Genomic DNA, 22,223 nt, shown 5'->3' with positions numbered 1-22,223 from the left:
GGCCGGATGCTTCGGGTGATCATCCGAATTTAGGACCAATCGATATGTGAAAAATTACTTGTTCACTGAAGTGGTTTTCCGAGGTATTGCTCGACAATTTCATGACAAAAGACTTTAACCAGAAATTGGGAAAATGACAGTAGGATACTTGAGGTTGCAATATTTGAATGACAGTAGCCTATACACAAACACTTTTATATATGGTCTAGTGACTATATATGCATCTACTATGCACTGCAGATATAGGACCGTTGTAGTAGTGAGTAACTCTGGTAAATGACTACGTCTCGGTCACCGACATGTTCAGACTGGTTGGCCAGAAAGAGCTGCAGCCTTTGTCTCTGCCATAGAGAAAGATAGAGATCGCATTCCCGTTTTTCTATTATGGAGTGAATAAGAGCACGGCCATTGGCGTTGAAGCCATCCGCCATTTCAGTGTAGTCCGTGTGGCTACATTAATGTTGTCAACTTCTAACTTTACTGTCTGATCCTTTCTGACGATCCGGTTTGACATGACTGCGACTGGGTTATCAACAAGGATCGGCCAGAGGAGTGGAAAGTCCCAACCTGTTGATTACATTAAAATCGACTCTGATCGTTCTCTATGGTCTCAGCCCAGAGATTGGCCTGCTAGAAAATTCTGTAAAAGGTGTAACGGTTAACCAGTAGAACAATAGCAGGTATTTTACAGTTCATTGTAGACCCTTCATAGAGCTATCATAGAGCCTTCATATACTCTTCTTCATCTTGTACTTCATCAAGATAGGTAATCTCAGCTCATCCACTAATAACATCTCGCTCTAGTAAATTGATAGGTTTCATAGATCTTTTCAGATTCCTCTGTTGTACTAACAATATTTCGACACTAGATGTCAGTACAGCGTTGCACCGGAACCAGAAGAACATCTGAGCGCATTTATGATGAACTGTTCACCAGAGGGCCAGCCAACCAGGGGTTTGGGGAATTAGATCATAGGCCTGTTGAGTTTGTAACATTTATTCCCTGGGATTAACAAGTCATGATTTGAAATCAACTAGTACATAATGTATTATGTATAAGCAACTAAAGGATGGACTAGAGGATAGACAAAACCTTCATTATTCTTCAGGCGAACATTGCTCTGTACAGAGAATGCCCACTACATGAGCCTATTGTTTCTAGTGGCACATTCAGATGACGAATAGCACACTGACTCGTGACTTTGTTTGCAAAGATAACACTCAATATTTTTTCCATTAAACCCTGTGATGTTCGATGACATGTGACGTCACGGATCGAATGCTTTATCAATACGGTCTGTATGATATTTGCGTTACACATCACGCGAGGCTTCTACATTAGTGCACAGTCCCCCGGCCAACAGACCTTTTTTAATACACCAACGGTCATTCACGGATTAACGGAAAAGCTGCTGGATATGGAGGAGCGAGTTCAGAATGTTCGGCGTGGTGCCCCTCACCTCACGGCCCGCGCGCCGACGGGTTAATAATTGCAAACACAACTGCGGTTAAACCCTTTCAGGGCCGACACGGCCGCTGACGTGAGATGCCGGCTCAGACTGCGAAATGAACAGGAGGCTAAGTTCACGACTTTCACTGACAACAAAGCCCCCGTTAAAGCTCTGTCTGCTGGTTCAGAACCGTGCTCCAACACCTGTCAACCGGGGGCGAGGTGGCCTATCACCAAACTGACCAGGAAAGTGAGAAACAGTAAACCTATTAAAACTTCTGAAAGAAAATCCCCAGTTTTGATATTCAATAAACCAACCGTAGATAGTTTTCGGGACGGGGCGGGTAAGGGGCGGGTCTAGAGCGCTACCCTTCAGCTCGAGCGGCTTAACACAGCAGCGACCGCAGCGGCTAAATGACAGCCTGTCAAAGTCTCATGTCTTCTTCGTTTTAACAACTATTCTGGATTACAAGATGTCCGTTGGAGCGAAACACCGTTGGGAAACAGACGTTTTTATTCTGTAGAGTTTTGTTTCTTTGATTGTTTGAGAAGACATCGAATATGTTGAAAGACAGATTCAGAGAGAGATAAAGAGAGAGAGAGAGAGCAAATTCCGTGGGATAGATTCACTCATCCAAAGCTGTAACAACGCGGTTGCTAATAGAGGTAAGATTTATGACGCTGGCGTTCAGGCTATGCCTGTATGTGCATGTTCAAATAGGACTTTAGAGGCAGTTGAATGTCCTCTGTAGGTGTATTTATTTGTCTGCGTGTGTGTGTGTGTGTGTGTGTGTGTGTGTGTGTGTGTGTGCGTGCGCGCAGAGTTTGATCGACTGCGAGTTGATATGCTGCAGAACCTCGATGATACAAATACTGTATAATTAATGAAAGCATGAATAAAGTATAGAAAGTAAATATTGTGAACCGATGTTTAACTCCCCTCTACCCAAATCACACACACACGTTTTTCTGTCCTTTCTAAAACCTAACCCAGAAATGCATGTTACCTATAAATAGCATTCAATCTAACTTTCCCCATAACCCTGACTTTTACCTCAATAACCTGACCTGTACTCTTCAACTTAACCTAGTCTTGACACCTAATGCCTAAACTATAGCCTAAACCTGAAAGTTAACCCAGTTATTATATTTAACACTTTTTCCTATACCTAACAAAATAACATTTTCCCTAAAGGGGACATGCAAAAAAACCTTGTAGATATATGGATCACACATACTTTAACATCCTAATGTTTCTTTTCTGTCTTTAGTTATCTGGCGTTTCGACCAGTGGATAAAACATCTGACAAGATAACCCTTGTAGCTTTGACGGAAGGAGCATAGCCCTTGGAAAGTCAGGGTGGTCCTAACCTGGGAGCTTGTCATGATTGATGACTTGTCAAGACCTCAAGCGGAGTGTAACTGAGCTGACCCTTGACCTTTACTCAGCATGACACGGACCCTAGAGTGGATACCAGGTGAGCTGAGCACCTACTGAATGTGTGACCTCAATTCAGGTACAAGGGAGGAGGGAACGCCTGAAGACACTAGGCCCCCTGTGAAATGACCCCTGCTAGATGGTCATTAGAGGTCAAGGGTCAGGGTGATGTTGTGAGTGCCGTCCAAGAAAATATCTCTGAATGTGTATCTGTTGCCCCCTTTCTCCCTCACACACACACACACACACACACACACACACACACACACACACACACAACCAGATCAGACAGAGTCGTAGGAAATGTCTAGTAGATCCATTAGACTCATCAACCCTTTGCCCTATCCATGTTTACACACACACACACACACACATATATACACACACACACAAGGAGATTATCATCACAGATGGTAGAGGGGAGATTTGTGAAATGATTCTCCAGCAGATGACGGACACTGAAGGAACGTGCAGTGTGTGTGTGTGTCAGTGTGTGTGTGTCAGTGTGTGTGACCAGCGTGTCTGCAGAGTGACATCACATAGCATGTCCTGTTGTCTACATGCACTATGGCCAATCTGGCAACATCAAGCAGGAAGTCCTAATCTGGCAACGCCAACCAGGAAGTCCTAATCCGGCGACCGTCACATCTGAAACCCACAGATGGACCGACAGTACAGAGAGACAGGGTGTACAGCTCCGGAAAAAATTGAGACCACTGAATCTTTTTCTTTCCTTTCCAAAAAAGTTAAAAAGGAATGTTTTGAGAGAGGAGTGCAGTGGTCTCTTAATTTTTTCCGGAGCTGTATATGTGGAGAATATAGATATGAAAAACACATACATGGAGAATATAGATGTTGAGAATATAGACATGGAGAATATAGATATGGAGAATATAGATATGGAGAATATGATATAAAGAATAGTGTTTATTAATGATCTCCGTCCCTCTCTTCCCGTATCTCCCAGGAACGCTGTGATTCCCTGACTGGCTGGTCCAGGAACATCCGCCTGCCATGCTCCAACAGAGGTATGAGGATACAATTTTCAGGAATTCTGTGAATGTTGGAACGCCCCGGAGCGGAGGCACCTATTCCCATTCCGGCCTTTGTGATCCTTGGCAGCATCTCCAATGGAAACGTGTCCGCTTCTTAGGGCACTAGGACCCATTTGGCTCTGGTTAGAAGTAGTGCACTCCAGGGTGGGGACTAGTGTGCATCTGGGGACAGGAAGGAACAGGAGGGTGGTCTCTGAACTACAGCAGTATAGGAAGAGAAAAAGTCTTGTTTAGAGTAGACTGAGTCTAAATAAAAAAACGCCCTGTTACTGTGAGGAACCGCAGAGTGAAAATCTGCCTTTTATTCTTTTCAAATTAGCCTTTAACATACCGACATGCCGTTAACTCAAACCAAGGTAATGCTGTTGTGCTTGTAAGTATTCTGTCCTATTCTCCAATCAGCATCCAGGGAATGAGCTGGCAGTGAAGCCGTCTACTCATATCCATGTGTTTATGACTGGTAAACAAACACACCACTCTGTTTCTGGGGAACGCCCAAAACTAACTTTATACCAAACATCTGAAGAACATATTTCCTGTATATTCTAACACATTATTGGTCTTTAAGAGAAATATAAAACAAGAGAAATATAAAAAGGACAGTTCATTTAAGAGAACAGAGAAGAGGCTTCTTGGCAATTTTTTCCCCTCAATTTAAAACATTTGTTTCCACTGCGCAGAGCAAGTGGAAAATAAGAAAGATAAAAGAAACAAATACAATTAGAATAAATATATTCAAAGTAAAGATTACATTCAAAATGAAAAGGGCATTTTAATTTATGTTATTAGCAATGTACATTGTTGTAACAATGTGCACATAGTTGAACAGTAAGAATTATATAGAGACATTAAAGCATGGAGTCTTGTCTTAGGAATCAGGTATGTTTGCTTGTCTTTGGAGCACGGCCATGTTCACTCACTGTTCAGATTGTGAACAGAGCCTGATGACAAGCTCCTCATCTCTCTGTAGATGAGGGCTTTGTATGGAAGGATTCAGAATCACTTCCCTTTTGGGGGATGGAGGAGCTATTTTCTGGATTTTGATAATTAGTGGTTATATTTTTTAATTCTGCTCTCATTGCATTATTTAGGGTTTCTCATATTCGGAAAATACTTTTGATGAGTTCTGTGTGCAATCTCAATTAGGTGTTTGGGAAATCTTGTTTGAAAAATAAAACCATAGAGAGAACCCCCTGATGTTGTCTCAGAACCCCCTGATGTTTCATCAGAACCCCCTGATGTTGTCTCAGAACCCCCTGATGTTGTCTCAGAACCCCCTGATGTTTCATCAGAACCCACTGATGTTGTCTCAGAACCCCCTGATGTTGTCTCAGAACACACTGATGTTGTCTCAGAACCCCCTGATGTTGTCTCAGAACCCCCTGATGTTGTCTCAGAACACACTGATGTTGTCTGAGAACCCCCTGATGTTGTCTCAGAACCCCCTGATGTTTCATCAGAACCCACTGATGTTGTCTCAGAACCCCCTGATGTTGTCTCAGAACACACTGATGTTGTCTCAGAACCCCCTGATGTTGTCTCAGAACCCCCTGATGTTGTCTCAGAACCCCCTGATGTTTCATCAGAACCCACTGATGTTGTCTCAGAACCCCCTGATGTTGTCTCAGAACCCCCTGATGTTGTCTCAGAACCCCCTGATGTTGTCTTAGCACCACTTGAAGAGATTCGGATAGTCAGTTCCTTGCTTTCTATTCTCTGGTACTCACGCTAGCGATTTCCTCAGTGAGTCATGCTTGAAGAAACCAGTGTGCTGCATTGCTGTGACAAGTGTGATACTACCCAGATATGCACTAGCCAGATGCCCCTTTAGATACTGCTGTAGCCTCTTGGTTGAAGACTGACAAACCCAATCATGTGAAACTAACAGACATTTGATTTCTGAGTGCATTACAGTGAGGCCAGGTGCTGCAGACTCCTTCAATGCTCTTGACAATTAATTTATATCAATGTTGAATAGAGTGGGGATCAAGCTGCATCTCTGTTTCACTTACTATCCTATGACAAAGAAATGTGTGTGTTAGTTACACATTTTAACTGCACACAAAGGGAAGTAAAAAGGAGTTTATAACACGTGTTTCCAGAAACGCTGCTTTCCATTAATTTGTACAGCAGACTCTCGTGCCAAATTTAGGAACACTTTATTTAAAATCACTAAAGCAGGAAAATACTTAGATTTTGTTTTGTTTGTTTTTCTGTCAGGGTTTGCCGGATGGTCTGTTGTGCGATATTTTGGTAAAAATTAAAATTACATTTGCTCAAGATAATTCTTTCCCTGAGAAAATGTTAGAGTTGGATGTTGATACTGACTCCCTGAGGTTATTGTTCATGTAGATTTAACGGACATTGTTGTGGTCAAATCTGTCTCCACTTTGAAGATTTGAATGATCAGATTTTCTAAATAGTGTCCCTGTCACCTCCAGACCCCCCACCGTGTGCCAACTTACCCCAGCGGGGTGGCGAATCCTGGGGTGAGAGCGAGGACAACCTCCCCTGGGCTGTCCCACCTCCACCAGGCCAAGCAGCTCACAGTCAGGAAATGATTTAGACCAACCCGCCCAGACATCAAGATGATGGCCTCAGTGGTTGCCAGTGGCAAAAGGAAGAAGTCAGTGATCCTGAACGGGGTGGACCCAGAGACATGCATGATCGTCTTCAAAAACCACTGGGCTCAGGTAGACATCACACACCTGTCTGTCTGACGAGTTCAGGTAGACATCATCACACCTGTCTGTCTGACGAGTTCAGGTAGACATCACACACCTGTCTGTCTGACGAGTTCAGGTAGACATCATCACACCTGTCTGTCTGACGAGTTCAGGTAGACATCACACACCTGTCTGTCTGACGAGTTCAGGTAGACATCACACACCTGTCTGTCTGACGAGTTCAGGTAGACATCACACACCTGTCTGTCTGACGAGTTCAGGTAGACATCACACACCTGTCTGTCTGACGAGTTCAGGTAGACATCACACACCTGTCTGTCTGACTAGTTCAGGTAGACATCACACACCTGTCTGTCTGACGAGTTCAGGTAGACATCATCACACCTGTCTGTCTGACGAGTTCAGGTAGACATCGCACACCTGTCTGTCTGACGAGTTCAGGTAGACATCATCACACCTGTCTGTCTGACGAGTTCAGGTAGACATCATCACACCTGTCTGTCTGACGAGTTCAGGTAGACATCGCACACCTGTCTGTCTGACGAGTTCAGGTAGACATCATCACACCTGTCTGTCTGACGAGTTCAGGTAGACATCGCACACCTGTCTGTCTGACGAGTTCAGGTAGACATCATCACACCTGTCTGTCTGACGAGTTCAGGTAGACATCACACACCTGTCTGTCTGACGAGTTCAGGTAGACATCATCACACCTGTCTGTCTGACGAGTTCAGGTAGACATCACACACCTGTCTGTCTGACGAGTTCAGGTAGACATCACACACCTGTCTGTCTGACGAGTTCAGGTAGACATCATCACACCTGTCTGTCTGACGAGTTCAGGTAGACATCACACACCTGTCTGTCTGACGAGTTCAGGTAGACATCACACACCTGTCTGTCTGACGAGTTCAGGTAGACATCACACACCTGTCTGTCTGACGAGTTCAGGTAGACATCATCACACCTGTCTGTCTGACGAGTTCAGGTAGACATCACACACCTGTCTGTCTGACGAGTTCAGGTTGACATCATCACACCTGTCTGTCTGACGAGTTCAGGGAGACATCATCACACCTGTCTGTCTGACTAGTTCAGGGAGACATCATTACACCTGTCTGTCCGAATAGTTCAGGGAGACATCATCACACCTGTCTGTCTGACTAGTTCAGGGAGACATCATTACACCTGTCTGTCTGACTAGTTCAGGTAGACATCATCACACCTGTCTGTCTGACTAGTTCAGGTAGACATCATCACACCTGTGTGTGTAACTGTCTCTCTCTCTGTCTTGTGGTTTTGATTCTGATCTTTTCTCTTTTATTTGTTTGTTTGTCTGTTTCTATCTTCCCCATCCTTCCCTCCACCTCCGCTCCCTCCTCCCCCATCCTTCCCTCCACCTCCGCTCCCTCCTCCCCCATCTTTCCCTCCACCTCCTCCCCCTCCTCCCCCATCTTTCCCTCCACCTCCTCCCCCTCCTCCCCCATCTTTCCCTCCACCTCCTCTCCCTCCTCCCCCATCTTTCCCTCCACCTCCGCTCCCTCCTCCCCCATCTTTCCCTCCACCTCCGCTCCCTCCTCCCCCATCTTTCCCTCCACCTCCTCCCCCTCCTCCCCCAGGTGGTGAAGATCCTGGAGAAGCACGACCCGATCCGTAGCGGGAGCCAGTGGTTTGGATCAGGCGGTGGGTCTGCGGGTGGGGGTCTTCGGCTCGGCCCAATCCCGTGTGACGAGGCCAGCGCCGTCCAGAACTATGTGGAGCACATGCTGTTCCTACTGATGGAGGAGGAAAGTAACACTCCTGCTGGGAGTTGCACGTCTTTCACGGGAACCAAGTGGTAGTTCCACTCTGAAGATGTATTACAGGATCCTTGGCCACTGGTGGTAAATGTGGCGCTGTGGAGACAAACAAGGGGGATTGTGTTCTGTGTAATGTGTGTGCTGGTTTGTGCTCCATCAAAACCACTCACTTTCAATGTCGGAATGGAATGGCTGACCCAGGAATGATTTGATCAAATATCCAGCCCCCCAAAAAAATACAGCAAAAGTCCCAGACTGCTGCTGTTGTGAAGCCCACATGGCGGGCATGAACACATGAAATACATCCACATTGAAACAAGGGCTTCTGTTTCCCAAGTGTTTACCTTGTTTCATTGCTCTCCTCAGGAGCCAGGCCAGGGAGGAGCTATGGGAGCCATCCTGGAGTTGGTGGTTCTAGAGGGAGTCATGGAGAGGCTGTTCCTCTGGAGTCTGAGGAGACAGTTCACTGATGACATGAAACTGGAACAGGTGGGGGGAAGGGGGGATGAGAGAGAAACGGGGAGAGAGAGAGAGATGAGAGAAAAATGGGGGGAGAGAGAGGGAAATGGGGGGGAGAGGAGATGAGAGGGAGATGAGGGATGGAGGTTTTGTTCTTTTGGATATCTGAAACAACTAACATGATAGGTTTGGAACAACTGATTATTGACAGGTTATTTGTACACTTTCATTGATCTCTTCTCTTATGTAAATCAAGATTTTTGCGACTACAGACCCCAAACCAAAACCAAAGCTCTTCGGTACCTCCAGTACTAGCTACAACAGCTCCAGAATACGCTAGCTAACCTTTTAGTTTAGTTTGATGTCGGTCAGGATTGTACGATTGCTGCTTTCAGCAAAACCAGCAGAAAACTGACTTGACTACTTAAGTAGAAAGGACTCTGGCACGTTTTCTGTCTCTTTACACCACTGCTTTGTCTCTCTGTTTGTCTCTCTGTTTGTCTCTCTGTTTGACTCTCTGTTTGACTCTCTGTTTGTCTCTCTGTTTGACTCTGTTTTTCTTTCTGTCTCTTTACACTAACTGTTTTCTCTTTTCCACTCCTTTGTCTCTCTGTTTGACTCTCTGTTTTTCTTTCTGTCTCTTTACACTAACTGTTTTCTCTTTTCCACTGCTTTGTCTCTCTGTTTGACTCTCTGTTTTTCTTTCTGTCTCTTTACACTAACTGTTTTCTCTTTTCCACTCCTTTGTCTCTCTGTTTGACTCTCTGTTTTTCTTTCTGTCTCTTTACACTAACTGCTTTCTCTTTTCCACTCCTTTGTCTCTCTGTTTGACTCTCTGTTTTTCTTTCTGTCTCTTTACACTAACTGTTTTCTCTTTTCCACAACTTTGTCTCTCTGTTTGACTCTCTGTTTTTCTTTCTGTCTCTTTACACTAACTGTTTTCTCTTTTCCACTCCTTTGTCTCTCTGTTTGACTCTCTGTTTTTCTTTCTGTCTCTTTGTAACAGCTGCGGATGTACCAGATGTTATTAGCTCAGGCTAGACAACCGTTACTGCACCACAAACCTGTCCTGCGACCTCTGATGATGCTGCTGTCCTCCTGCGCCGGAGCTGGGAGTGGAGGAGGAGGAGCTGGGAGTGGAGGAGGTGGTTGTGGAGGAGGGGCGGTGGAAGCAGAGTTGGTCCTCCTTCTCAACCAGCTGTGTGGTGCTCTGGCTAAAGACCCTTCGGTGTTAGGTAGGCACCCTAGACCTTTTGGTGTTAGGTAGGCACCCTAGACCTTTTGGTGTTAGGTAGGCACCCTAGACCTTTTGGTGTTAGGTAGGCACCCTAGACCTTTTGGTGTTAGGTAGGCACCCTAGACCTTTTGGTGTTAGGTAGGCACCCTAGACCTTTTGGTGTTAGGTAGGCACCCTAGACCTTTTGGTGTTAGGTAGGCACCCTAGACCTTTTGGTGTTAGGTAGGCACCCTAGACCTTTTGGTGTTAGGTAGGCACCCTAGACCTTTTGGTGTTAGGTAGGCACCCTAGACCTTTTGGTGTTAGGTAGGCACCCTAGCCCTTAAAGAAGTGGCTCTGTTTTCTGCTAGCGGATGGACAATAAATGAATCGTATTCTTCCCGTCCTCCACCTCCTTCCTTCTCTCTTCCTCCTCCTCTTTCTCTTCTAAGAGTTATTTTTCCACACCAGCGAGGACCAGGGGGCCGCCAATTTCCTGCTGTTCTCCCTGCTAATCCCCTTCACCCATCGGGAGGGCGTGGTGGGACAGCAGGCCCGAGACGCCCTCCTGCTCATCATGGAGCTGTCGGCCTCCAACCCCCGGGTGGCTCGGCACATCGCAGACAACACATACTTCTGTCCTGTGAGTCTGTCTCATCTGCTGTCTGTATGTCTGTGATCCATCTATCATGTGTTTATCTACACCCATCAGCCATAACATGATGACCACTGACAGGTGAAGTGAATAACACTGATACACCCATCAGCCATAACATTATGACCACTGACAGGTGAAGTGAATAACACTGATACACCAATCAGCCATAACATTATGACCACTGACAGGTGAAGTGAATAACACTGATACACCCATCAGCCATAACATTATGACCACTGACAGGTGAAGTGAATAACACTGATACACCCATCAGCCATAACATGATGACCACTGACAGGTGAAGTGAATAACACTGATACACCCATCAGCCATAACATGATGACCACTGACAGGTGAAGTGAATAACACTGATACACCCATCAGCCATAACATTATGACCACTGACAGGTGAAGTGAATAACACTGATACACCCATCAGCCATAACATTATGACCACTGACAGGTGAAGTGAATAACACTGATACACCCATCAGCCATAACATTATGACCACTGACAGGTGAAGTGAATAACACTGATACACCCATCAGCCATAACATGATGACCACTGACAGGTGAAGTGAATAACACTGATACACCCATCAGCCATAACATTATGACCACTGACAGGTGAAGTGAATAACACTGATACACCCATCAGCCATAACATTATGACCACTGACAGGTGAAGTGAATAACACTGATACACCCATCAGCCATAACATTATGACCACTGACAGGTGAAGTGAATAACACTGATACACCCATCAGCCATAACATGATGACCACTGACAGGTGAAGTGAATAACACTGATACACCCATCAGCCATAACATGATGACCACTGACAGGTGAAGTGAATAACACTGATACACCCATCAGCCATAACATGATGACCACTGACAGGTGAAGTGAATAACACTGATACACCCATCAGCCATAACATTATGACCACTGACAGGTGAAGTGAATAACACTGATACACCCATCAGCCATAACATGATGACCACTGACAGGTGAAGTGAATAACACTGATTATCTCATTATCATGGCACCTGTCAGTGGGTGGGATATATTAGGCAGCAAGTGAACATTCTGTCCTCAAAGTAAATGTGTTAGAAGCAAGAAAAATGGACAAGCGTAAGGATCTGTGTGACTTTGACAAGGGCCAAATTGTGATGGCTAGACGACTGGGTCAGAGCATCTCCAAAACTGCAGCCCTTGTGGGGTGTTCCCGGTCTACAGCGGTCAGTACCTTTCAAAACTGGTCCAAGGACGGCCAAGGCTCACTAATGCACGTGGTCCCATGCAGCAGACGACCTACTGAAAAGGTTAATGCTGGTACTGATAGAAAGCTGTCAGAACACACAGTGCATCACAGTTTGTTGCGTATGGGGCTGCAGACCAGTCAGGGTGCCCATGCTGACCCCTGTTCACTTCCAGAAGCTCCTACAATGGGCAAGTGAGCATCAGAACTGGACCTCGGAGCAATGGATGGGAACCACCTACCTAAGTGCTGTTGCATCCTTTCATGGCAACAGTGTTCCCTGATGGCATTGGCCTCTTTCAGCAAGATAATGCACCCTGCCACAAAGCAAAAATGGTTCAGGAATGGTTTGAGGAACACAACAACAAGTTCAAGGTGTTGACTTGGTTTCTAAATTCTCCAGATTTAAATCCAATCGAGCATCTGTGGGATGTGCTGGACAAACAGGTCCGATCCATGGAGGCCCCACCTCACAACTTACAGGACTTTAAGGATCTGTTGCTAACGTCTTGGTGCCAGATACCAGAACACACCTTCAGAGGTCTAGTGGAGTCCATGCCTCAACGGGTCAGGGCTGTTTTGGCGGCAAAAGGGGGACCTACACAATATTAGGCAGGTGGTCATAATGTTATGGCTGATCGGTGTATCTGATCTACCTTTCATCGCATCCCCTCTTCCTTTTTCACTCCATTTTGCTCACCGCCTTGTTTCTCATCTCCTCTCCTTTCCTCATCCTCCTATCTCCTCCTGCCTCCCTCCAGTCAGCTAAACTCATTACTTGTTATGTAACAGGCATTCATATAATTATAGTGGAATGAGAGAGAGAGGAGAATGGAGAGAGAAAATATGGTGCTTCTTTTTGACACAAGGTATATTATACATTCAGTAGAATAGTATTTCTAATATTAAATGTGTGAATTAGGAAATGCATCTTTTTTGCTGAGACACCCTCAGGTAGATCCTGTGGTCAGGTGACCCTGCAGCAATTAGTGGTAACTGCCTTGCTCAAGGGCTGTTGTTTCACCTTATTGGCTCTGGAATTCAGTCCAGTAATCTTTCTGTCTCTTTGGCAATATCAACAAATGTCTGATATCTATAATTAAACCCACTTTAAATGTCATTTAGTTGAAAAAGGGGGATGTGTGAGAGAGATGGATGATTGGATGGTGAGGAGTGACAGAGCGAGAGAGAGAGTAAGGGGGAGTGAGAAAGAGGGGGAGGGGTTAATGAGGGAGAGGGAGAAGTAACAGTTGACAAGTCTTTTATCACAAATAACTAGAATACATTCTTCTGGTTGCGTGCGAGCGTGTGTGTGTGTGTGTGTGTGCGTGCGCGTGTCTGTGTTATTGTGTGTGCGTGCGCGCCCCATGCAGATTTAGCCCATGTGACAGAGTTGACCTCAATCTAGAGACAAGGAGATTAGGATGCTGTGACCTGATTGGTCGGTAGCCACGGAGCTCTTAGCCTTACGCCACCAGCTCCAGCACCAGCCAAACACTTCTGCTGTTCTGTTGTTGTTGTTGTTCTGTTATTGTTGTTCGAGTGTGTTTATGTTATGATAATAATAATATAAACTTGGTGAATTGAGACAAAAGGAAAGGCATGCGTTTTTATCCTTTCATCTCCTCTTTAAATCCAAACCTTCCAGGGTCACAAAATTGTAATCTGCTCTGGAATTTCATTCCAGTACTGAAAAGCCCTTGGCTCAGTACTTTGTGTGTGTGGTTGTGTTTGTATGTGTGTGTGTGTGTGTGTGCTTGTTTTTCTGACCTGGTAGAGACAAGCTTAGGGGTTAAGGTTTAGATTAAGGCCAAAAGTTGCATTTCTGGGTTAGGGCTAGAGTTCAGAGCTTAGGTTTGGAGTTCGGGTGAGGTTAGGCTTCAGGGTATTATTTGTGGTTTAGGGTTAAGTTAAGGGTTAAGTTAAGGATAGGGATGTTAGAATTTCCAATGGGAATAAAAGTGTGTGTGTGTTTAGGTGCTGGCTACAGGTCTCAGTGGTCTGTACTCATCTCTGCCTGCTAAGCTCCTGGTGTACAGTGAAGACTGGTACTGTCTGGAGAGGGCAGACTGGAGTCAGGTACGTCAGTCTGTGTGACTCAGTAATACCAACACGTTTCCATATGACTCTGTAATACCAACACGTTTCCATATGACTCGGTAATACCAACACGTTTCCATATGACTCGGTAATACCAACACGTTTCCATATGACTCGGTAATACCAACACTTTTCCATATGACTCGGTAATAACAGCACGTTTCCATATGACTCGGTAATACCAACACGTTTCCATATGACTCTGTAATACCAACACGTTTCCATATGACTCGGTAATACCAACACGTTTCCATATGTCTCGGTAATACCAACACGTTTCCATATGACTCGGTAATACCAACACGTTTCCATATGACTCTGTAATACCAACACATTTCCATATGACTCTGTAATACCAACACATTTCCATATGACTCAGTAATAAAATGCAACATGTTTATGGATTTGTCCAGGTGCCAGCTCTGGTCCAGTTCTTACACTCACTGGAGTTCTGCTGCTCTGTCATTAAGGTGAGGCACACACACACACACACACACACACATACACTCAGACGTCCTTACTCCTCAGCTTTTTTTCATTGCTGGTGAGTATCTCTTTAATCCCCCTCCCTCGTCCTTCCAGGTGGCCCATCAGTCTATCAGAGGCCAGTTGTTGGGGTACATATACAATGGCTTCCTGGTTCCTGTCCTTGCTCCCGCTCTGCACAAGGTCAGCAACACTTCGACACATTTCCTGTGTGTTTTGTGATTATGATTTTCATTTCATATGCTGATTGGTTACCACTATTTCTGTAATCTGTTATCAACAATGCTGATTGGCCATTTTATTTCCTCAGGCCTGGTTTGCTCGGTTATGATTGGCTGCTGTCTCTGCCTGTCTATATCTCCATTCTCTGATTGGCTGTTGTATCTGTTTGTATCTAGTGTACTCTAGAGGAGGTGATGACCACCACAGCTTACCTGGACCTCTTCCTCCGCTCGGTGTCTGAGCCCGCCCTCTTACAGACCTTCCTGTCCTTCTTGCTTCAGCACACACATGACAACGTCCATATCCTGGACACTCTGGTCTCCAGAGTCAACACACCTTTTCAGGTGAACACACTCATACACCCATACGCGCACACACACCCACACACACAGTCCTGTATTCTCTAATAAATCTTAATTTTACTTTTCCTCTGTGTGTGTGCGTGTAGCTAGGTACAGTGTCCCTGTCGCTGTTCAGGACTCTTATTGGACTGTTCTGTGAAGACGTGATGCTGCAGCTGGTACTGAGGTGTGTGTATGTTTATGTGTGTGTGTGTTTGTGCATGTGTGTGTGTGTGCATGTGTGTGTTTGTGCATCTGTGTTTGTGAGAGAGATTCAGAGAGAAAGAAGTGTGTGTGTGTGTGTGTGTTTGTGCATGTGTGTGTTTGTTCATGTGTCTATGTGTGTATGATTGTGAGAGTGATTCAGAGAGAAAGAAGTGTGTATGTGTGTGTGCGTGTGTGCATGTTTGTTCATGTGTCTATGTGTGTGTGTTTGTGAGAGAGATTCAGCGAGAGAGGTGTGTGTGTGTGTATATATCACTGTGTTTTGTGCCGGTCAGGTATTTGATTCCATGTACACACCTGTGTGGGAGAGAGCGTGGCTCGTTGAAGGACAGAGACTATTACTCTTCATCCGCGGCTAAACTCCTCTCCCTCACTCCATCCTGGTGCCCTCTGAGGGGCCCTCATGGGACCAGATGCGGACACACAGAACCCGCGGAACCCGCGGAACGCATCCTCTGGGCTAAAGGAGCGGGTGAGAACACAAACATACACTCACACAAACTCGACACACCACCCTCACACACCAACGCCTCCTCTCCTCTTCCAGAGGCCTTCTTGTCAGAATGTGACAGAGTGAGTTACTCCCGGACCTGCAGGCCGGACCTCCTGATGGAGGCCAACTACCTCCAGTACCTCTGGGACGCGCGGGTCGGCATTGCCACCTCACTCCAGGCCTGCCGGGTCTGGTCCGCCCCGTACGATGGAGAGAACCCAGGTCCTCTGGACATGGAGGAGGAGGAGAAGAAATACGAGGAGGAGGAGGAGGAGGAGCAGGATGGAGGGTTCACCCCATCCTTTTCTTCACCCAGCCCACCTCCTTCCCCCTCCCTCCTCTCCCATCCTGTTGTCATGGGTAACCAACCGAGAGGGGACCGGGGAGGGAGGGTGAGTGTGATGGAGTTGGAGTGGGATGATAGCTTCGAGTGGGATGACGGCACCCTTGCCCCCTCAACTCCCGCGCCCCCGGTCCCCCTCGACCCCCCGCAGCACATCCAGGACATGAGGAGGTCCGCCATACTGCTGGTACAAGGCTCCTACATTGAGGAATCTGACTTCCAGGACGATGTGCTGGTCTACAACCTGATCGCCCAGAGAGACGCTGACCGGTTCGTGGAACATACCGCCGCCCGCCGGGCCGCTCCACCGAGCCAGGACATTGTCCGTAAGAGCGCCGTCTCGAACGCACGTGGTCGGGTTCGTGGAGCCCAGGGAGTAGAGGAGGAGGTTGTGAGAAAGGAATTGCATTTACAACCACATTTCAGAAACCTGAGCCCTGAGAACCATGCGGTCAGCGAGGAGGACCAGGCGGTCAGCGAGGAGGACAACAGTTATAATAGGAATGGCAACCTGAGGAGTCTGACCAGCGACCAGAAGCGAACCACGGCTGGTCACCCGGTTCGGACCACTTCAGAGAACCACAACCAGCTGAATGGTTTCCCTGTGACCAGGAAGCAACAGCACAACAACATGACCGCATCTGAACCAGATACCACCCCAGTTACCCCCCCGCTGGTCAGTGACGACTTCCTGTCCCAATACCGTGACCTGATGCATTCACTGGGGGCGGATCCGGATGACTTCAGTGACGACATCACAGAGTTCAGAAGGCGTGTGCTGGATCTAGCGGAAGGAAAAGAGGAGGAGTTGGACTTTGGCTTATTCTCAGCCATTCCCACGGAACCTGAAGATGCCAATGGGGTTCAGGAGAATAGTCTGGAATCAGAGAATAGTCTAGAACCAATGAGGAATAGCCAAGACAGGAAACATGCGACACCGTTCACTGGTGAGTCAACTGAACTGTCCTGCCCGTATCATAAGGTTATTACAGATTCTAGAATGCTGGAGGTTCAAACATTTTAAGGGTTCTAGAATTTCTGTATTGGGGTACGATACTGTACAGCCTTTTTTAGTTCATATTTTGTTACTTACTCAAGTAAAAGTAGCCCTCTTGAAGGCAGTGTCTGCCAGGTTTCTACCAACAGCACCGCAGATATTAAGATGAAAGATTTAGCATGTGTTTGTATTTCCCAATATCTCTATCAATCCTCGCTGATATTTCTTTGTCCAAATGTGTGTGGCTGAAGGGATTTGGTTCAATGTAATGAGTGAAAAAGTAAGTTCTTTGATTAAATTGAGTAAGAGTAAGTATACGTGTACAGCCCGCAGTGAGTTACAAACCCGATTCCAAAAAAGTTGGGACAATGGAATAATTTACAAATCTCATAAACTTATATTTATTTCACAATAGAATATATATAACATATCGAATGTTGAAAGTGAGACAATTTGTAATGTCATGCCAAATATTGGCTCATTTTGGATTTTATAAGAGCTACACATTCCAAAAAAGTTGGGACACTGTACAAATTGTGAGTAAAAAAGGAATGGAATCATTTACAAATCTCATAAACTCATATTTATTTCACAATAGAATATAGATAACATATCGACTGTTGAAAGTGAGACAATTTGTAATGTCATGCCAAATATTGGCTCACTTTGGATTTCATGAGAGCTACACATTCCAAAAAAGTTGGGACAGGTAGCAATAAGAGGCCGGAAAAGTTAAATGTACAGATAAGGAACAGCTGGAGGACCAATTTGCAACTTATTATGTCAGTTGGCAACATGATTGGGGATAAAAAGAGCCTTTGAAGTTCATCATCTACAGTGCATAATATCATCCAAAGATTCAGAGAATCTGGAACAATCTCTGTGCGTAAGGGTCAAGGCTGGAAAACCATACTGGATGCCCGTGATCTTCGGGCCCTCAGACGGCACTGCATCACATACAGGAATGATACTGTAATGGAAATCACAACATGGGCTCAGGAATACTTCCAGAAAACATTGTCGGTGAACACAATCCACCGTGCCATTCGCCGTTGCCGGCTAAAACTCTATAGGTCAAAAAAGAAGCCGTATCTAAACAGGATCCAGAAGCGCAGGCGTTTTCTCTGGGCCAAGGATCGCTGTGGCAAAGTGGAAAAGTGTTCTGTGGTCAGACGAATCTAAATTTGAAGTTCATTTTGGAAAACTGGGACGCCATGTCATCCGGACTAAAGAGGACAAGGACAACCCAAGTTGTTATCAGCGCTCAGTTCAGAAGCCTGCATCTCTGATGGTTGCATGAGTGCGTGTGGCATGGGCAGCCTACACATCTGGAAAGGCACCATCAATGCTGACAGTTATATCCAAGTTCTAGAACAACATATGCTCCCCTCCAGATGTCGTGTCTTTCAGGGAAGACCTTGCATTTTCCAACATGACAATGCAAGACCACATACTGCATCAATTACAATGTCATGGCTGCATAGAAGAAGGATCCGGGTACTGAAATGGCCAGCCTGCAGTCCAGATCTTTCACCCATAGAAAACATTTGGCGCATCATAAAGAGGAAGGTGCGACAAAGAAGACCTAAGACAGTTGAGCAACAAGCCTGTATTAGACAAGAATGGGACAACATTCCTATTCATAGACTTGAGCAACTTGTCTCCTCAGTCCCCAGACGTTTGCAGTCTGTTATAAAAAGAAGAGGGGATGCCACACAGTGGTAAACATGGCCTTGTCCCAACCTTTTTGAGATGTGTTGATGCCATGAAATTTAAAATCAACTTATTTTTTCCTTAAAGTGATACATTTTCTCAGTTTAAACATTTGATGTCATCTATGTTGTATTCTGAATAAAATATTGAAATTTGAAACTTCCACATCATTGCATTCTGTTTTTATTTACAATTGTACAGTGTCCCAACTTTTTTGGCATCGGGTTAGTACATGTAGTGCATTACCTCCCACCTCTGGTTGAGCATTGTACAATTTTGAGGATTCCAAAATTTGAGGGTTCTAGAATGTTAAGGCAGAAGAACAGTAATGAACAGGGGGAGTTTTAGAATGTTGAGCACTGGGACTTATGAGAGTTCTAGAATGACATTTTGAGAATGATGAGAGTTCTAGAATGTTGAACATTTTAGAACACTGGGGTTTTTAAAGTGTGGTACTGCATCTGTAATCACTCAGTCACTCTAAGTTCTCCTGTTGTCCATATCCAGGTCTGAGCTCCTGTGTTCTGTGGTTTCACAGGTCCATTCATCAGTGTTCTTCTTTCTCGGTTGGAGAACCTTTTGGAGAACCCTATCCCAGTTAACTTGCTGGTCACAGGCATCTTATCCCAACTGGCCATGTACCCCCAACCTCTCCTCCGTGCATTCCTGTTCAACACAAACACCGAAACACACCCCACTGTCCGCACGCTATACCAGGTAGGACCAGACAGGTGTACACTATACCAGGTAGGACCAGACAGGGTCCACTATACCTGGTAGGACCAGACAGGTGTACACTATACCAGGTAGGACCAGACAGAGGTCCACTATACCAGGTAGGACCAAACAGAGGTCCACTATACCTGGTAGGACCAAACAGAGGTCCACTATACCTGGTAGGACCAGACAGGTGTACACTATACCAGGTAGGACCAGACAGAGGTCCACTATACCTGGTAGGACCAGACAGAGGTCCACTATACCTGGTAGGACCAGACAGGTGTACACTATAGCAGGTAGGACCAGACAGGGTCCACTATACCTGGTAGGACCAGACAAGGTCCACTATACCAGGTAGGACCAAACAGAGGTCCACTATACCAGGTAGGACCAAACAGAGGTCCACTATACCAGGTAGGACCAAACAGAGGTCCACTATACCTGGTAGGACCAGACAGGTGTACACTATACCAGGTAGGACCAGACAGGTGTACACTATACCAGGTAGGACCAGACAGGTGTACACTATAGCAGGTAGGACCAGACAGAGGTCCACTATACCTGGTAGGACCAGACAGAGGTCCACTATACCTGGTAGGACCAGACAGAGGTCCACTATAGCAGGTAGGACCAGACAGAGGTCCACTATACCTGGTAGGACCAGACAGAGGTCCACTATACCTGGTAGGACCAGACAGAGGTCCACTATAGCAGGTAGGACCAGACAGGGTCCACTATACCAGGCAGGACCAGAGAGAGGTCCACTATAGCAGATAGGACCAGACAGAGGTCCACTATACCAGGTAAGACCAGACAGAGGTCCACAATACCAGGTAGGACCAGACAGAGGTCCACTATACCAGGTAGAACAAGACCGGGTCCATAATACCAGGTAGGACCAGACAGAGGTCCACTATACCAGGTAGAACAAGACCGGGTCCATAATACCAGGTAGGACCAGACAGAGGTCCACTATACCAGGTAGAACAAGACCGGGGCCACTATACCAGGTAGGACAAGACAGAGGCACACTACACCAGGACCAGACAAACAAGGGTCGACTGTGGACATTTTCATGAGCTGAACTGTAAGCTGAAAAGAATTAGTTACATTGATGGTACAATTTGATCCTGTGTGTTGTGTGTCTGTGTGCATCTGTGCAGGTGCTGGTGTCTGTGCGTGGTCAGATAGAGCAGTATGCCGCTGCCAGACCTGAGTTCCCTGCTACAGTCAGAGAGGCATGGAGATACCTGCTGGCTAGAGACCAAGACCTGAAATATAGAGGTTAGTGTATAGAGACCAAGATCGAAAACACAGGTTAGTAACTAGAGACCTGACCTGAAATATAGAGGTTAGTAACTAGAGACTTAACCTGAAACATAGAGGTTAGTAACTAGAGACCTGACCTGAAACATAGAGGTTAGTAACTAGAGACTTAACCTGAAACATAGAGGTTAGTAACTAGAGACCTGACCTGAAACATAGAGGTTAGTAACTGGAGACCTGACCTGAAACATAGAGGTTAGTAACTAGAGACTTAACCTGAAACATAGAGGTTAGTAACTAGAGACCTGACCTGAAACATAGAGGTTAGTAACTAGAGACCTGACCTGAAACATAGAGGTTAGTAACTAGAGACTTAACCTGAAACATAGAGGTTAGTAACTAGAGACCTGACCTGAAACATAGAGGTTAGTAACTAGAGACCTGACCTGAAACATAGAGGTTAGTAACTAGAGACTTAACCTGAAACATAGAGGTTAGTAACTAGAGACCTGACCTGAAACGTAGAGGTTACTAGAGGTTAAGTTTACAATCTTTGTAGGGACATCTGGTCTCCAAACACACACACAAACACACAGACTTGAAGCCATACTTGTACTGACATGCACTTTGACCTCCCTTCTCTTCCCCCCTCCACCCCACCCACTTTGTCTCCCTTCCTGTCTCTTCCTCCCTGTCTGTCTGTCTCTGTCTCTCCCTCCCTGTCTGTCTGTCTCAGAGCTACAGCAGGGGAACCATGGAGAGGGTGTTCTTCCTAACGGAACCCAAGTCCCTCGCATTGTTCCGCCCTGTCCTAAGATCCCTCCACAGGCCCGGAATAGAGTGTTCGCTGCGGTTCTATATGCAGAGTTCTTAAAGGAACTGGCCGCCATCGCTCAGGAACATTCTATAGTACCTGGGTCCTCCATGGAGGAATGGAGAATATAATGTTTGGACTGCTGAGTGTGTGAATACCTATGTATACATGTTATACACTTACCCTGGGTTATAAATAACTATGTATACATGTTATAAATACCTATGTATACATGTTATACACTTACCCTGGGTTATAAATAACTATGTATACATGTTATAAATACCTATGTGTACATGTTATACACTTACCCTGGGTTATAAATACCTATGTATACATGTTATAAATACCTATGTATACATGTTATACACTTACCCTGCGTTATAAATACCTATGTATACATGTTATAAATACCTATGTAAACATGTTATACATTTACCCTGGGTTATAAATACCTATGTATACATGTTATACACT

The 22,223-nt window shown here is 45.6% G+C and overlaps 1 protein-coding gene across 1 annotated transcript; it reads left to right on the top strand.

Annotated features, from left to right (window-relative positions):
* Nucleotides 1-1,366: 1,366 nt before the first annotated feature.
* LOC105006507 (protein FAM160A1) lies at nt 1,367-22,025 on the top strand. The gene is made up of 18 exons (XM_029117761.2): nt 1,367-2,116; nt 2,722-2,928; nt 3,856-3,916; nt 6,385-6,636; nt 8,250-8,417; nt 8,796-8,918; nt 9,895-10,123; nt 10,557-10,747; nt 14,004-14,105; nt 14,540-14,596; nt 14,709-14,795; nt 15,011-15,178; nt 15,283-15,362; nt 15,676-15,872; nt 15,948-17,183; nt 19,485-19,663; nt 20,830-20,950; nt 21,669-22,025. The coding sequence occupies exons 4-18, from the start codon at nt 6,532-6,534 to the stop codon at nt 21,875-21,877; spliced, it is 3,252 nt and encodes a 1,083-aa protein (XP_028973594.2). The 5' UTR covers nt 1,367-2,116; nt 2,722-2,928; nt 3,856-3,916; nt 6,385-6,531; the 3' UTR covers nt 21,878-22,025.
* Nucleotides 22,026-22,223: the final 198 nt, after the last annotated feature.

This window comes from Esox lucius, chromosome 24 (assembly GCF_011004845.1).
Source record: "Esox lucius isolate fEsoLuc1 chromosome 24, fEsoLuc1.pri, whole genome shotgun sequence".
Lineage (NCBI taxonomy): Eukaryota > Metazoa > Chordata > Actinopteri > Esociformes > Esocidae > Esox > Esox lucius.
This window is presented reverse-complemented; position numbering and strand designations above follow the sequence as displayed.

What these genes read in the sequence shown, in the direction of transcription:
- LOC105006507 (XM_029117761.2), top strand. Translation starts at nt 6,532, where the DNA reads ATGATGGCCTCAGTGGTTGCCAGTGGCAAAAGGAAGAAGTCAGTGATC. An exon ending in TCAAAAACCACTGGGCTCAG is followed by an intron (nt 6,637 to 8,249) that starts GTAGACATCACA and finishes CTCCTCCCCCAG; the next exon opens with GTGGTGAAGATCCTGGAGAA. An exon ending in CTGTCCGCACGCTATACCAG is followed by an intron (nt 19,664 to 20,829) that starts GTAGGACCAGAC and finishes GCATCTGTGCAG; the next exon opens with GTGCTGGTGTCTGTGCGTGG.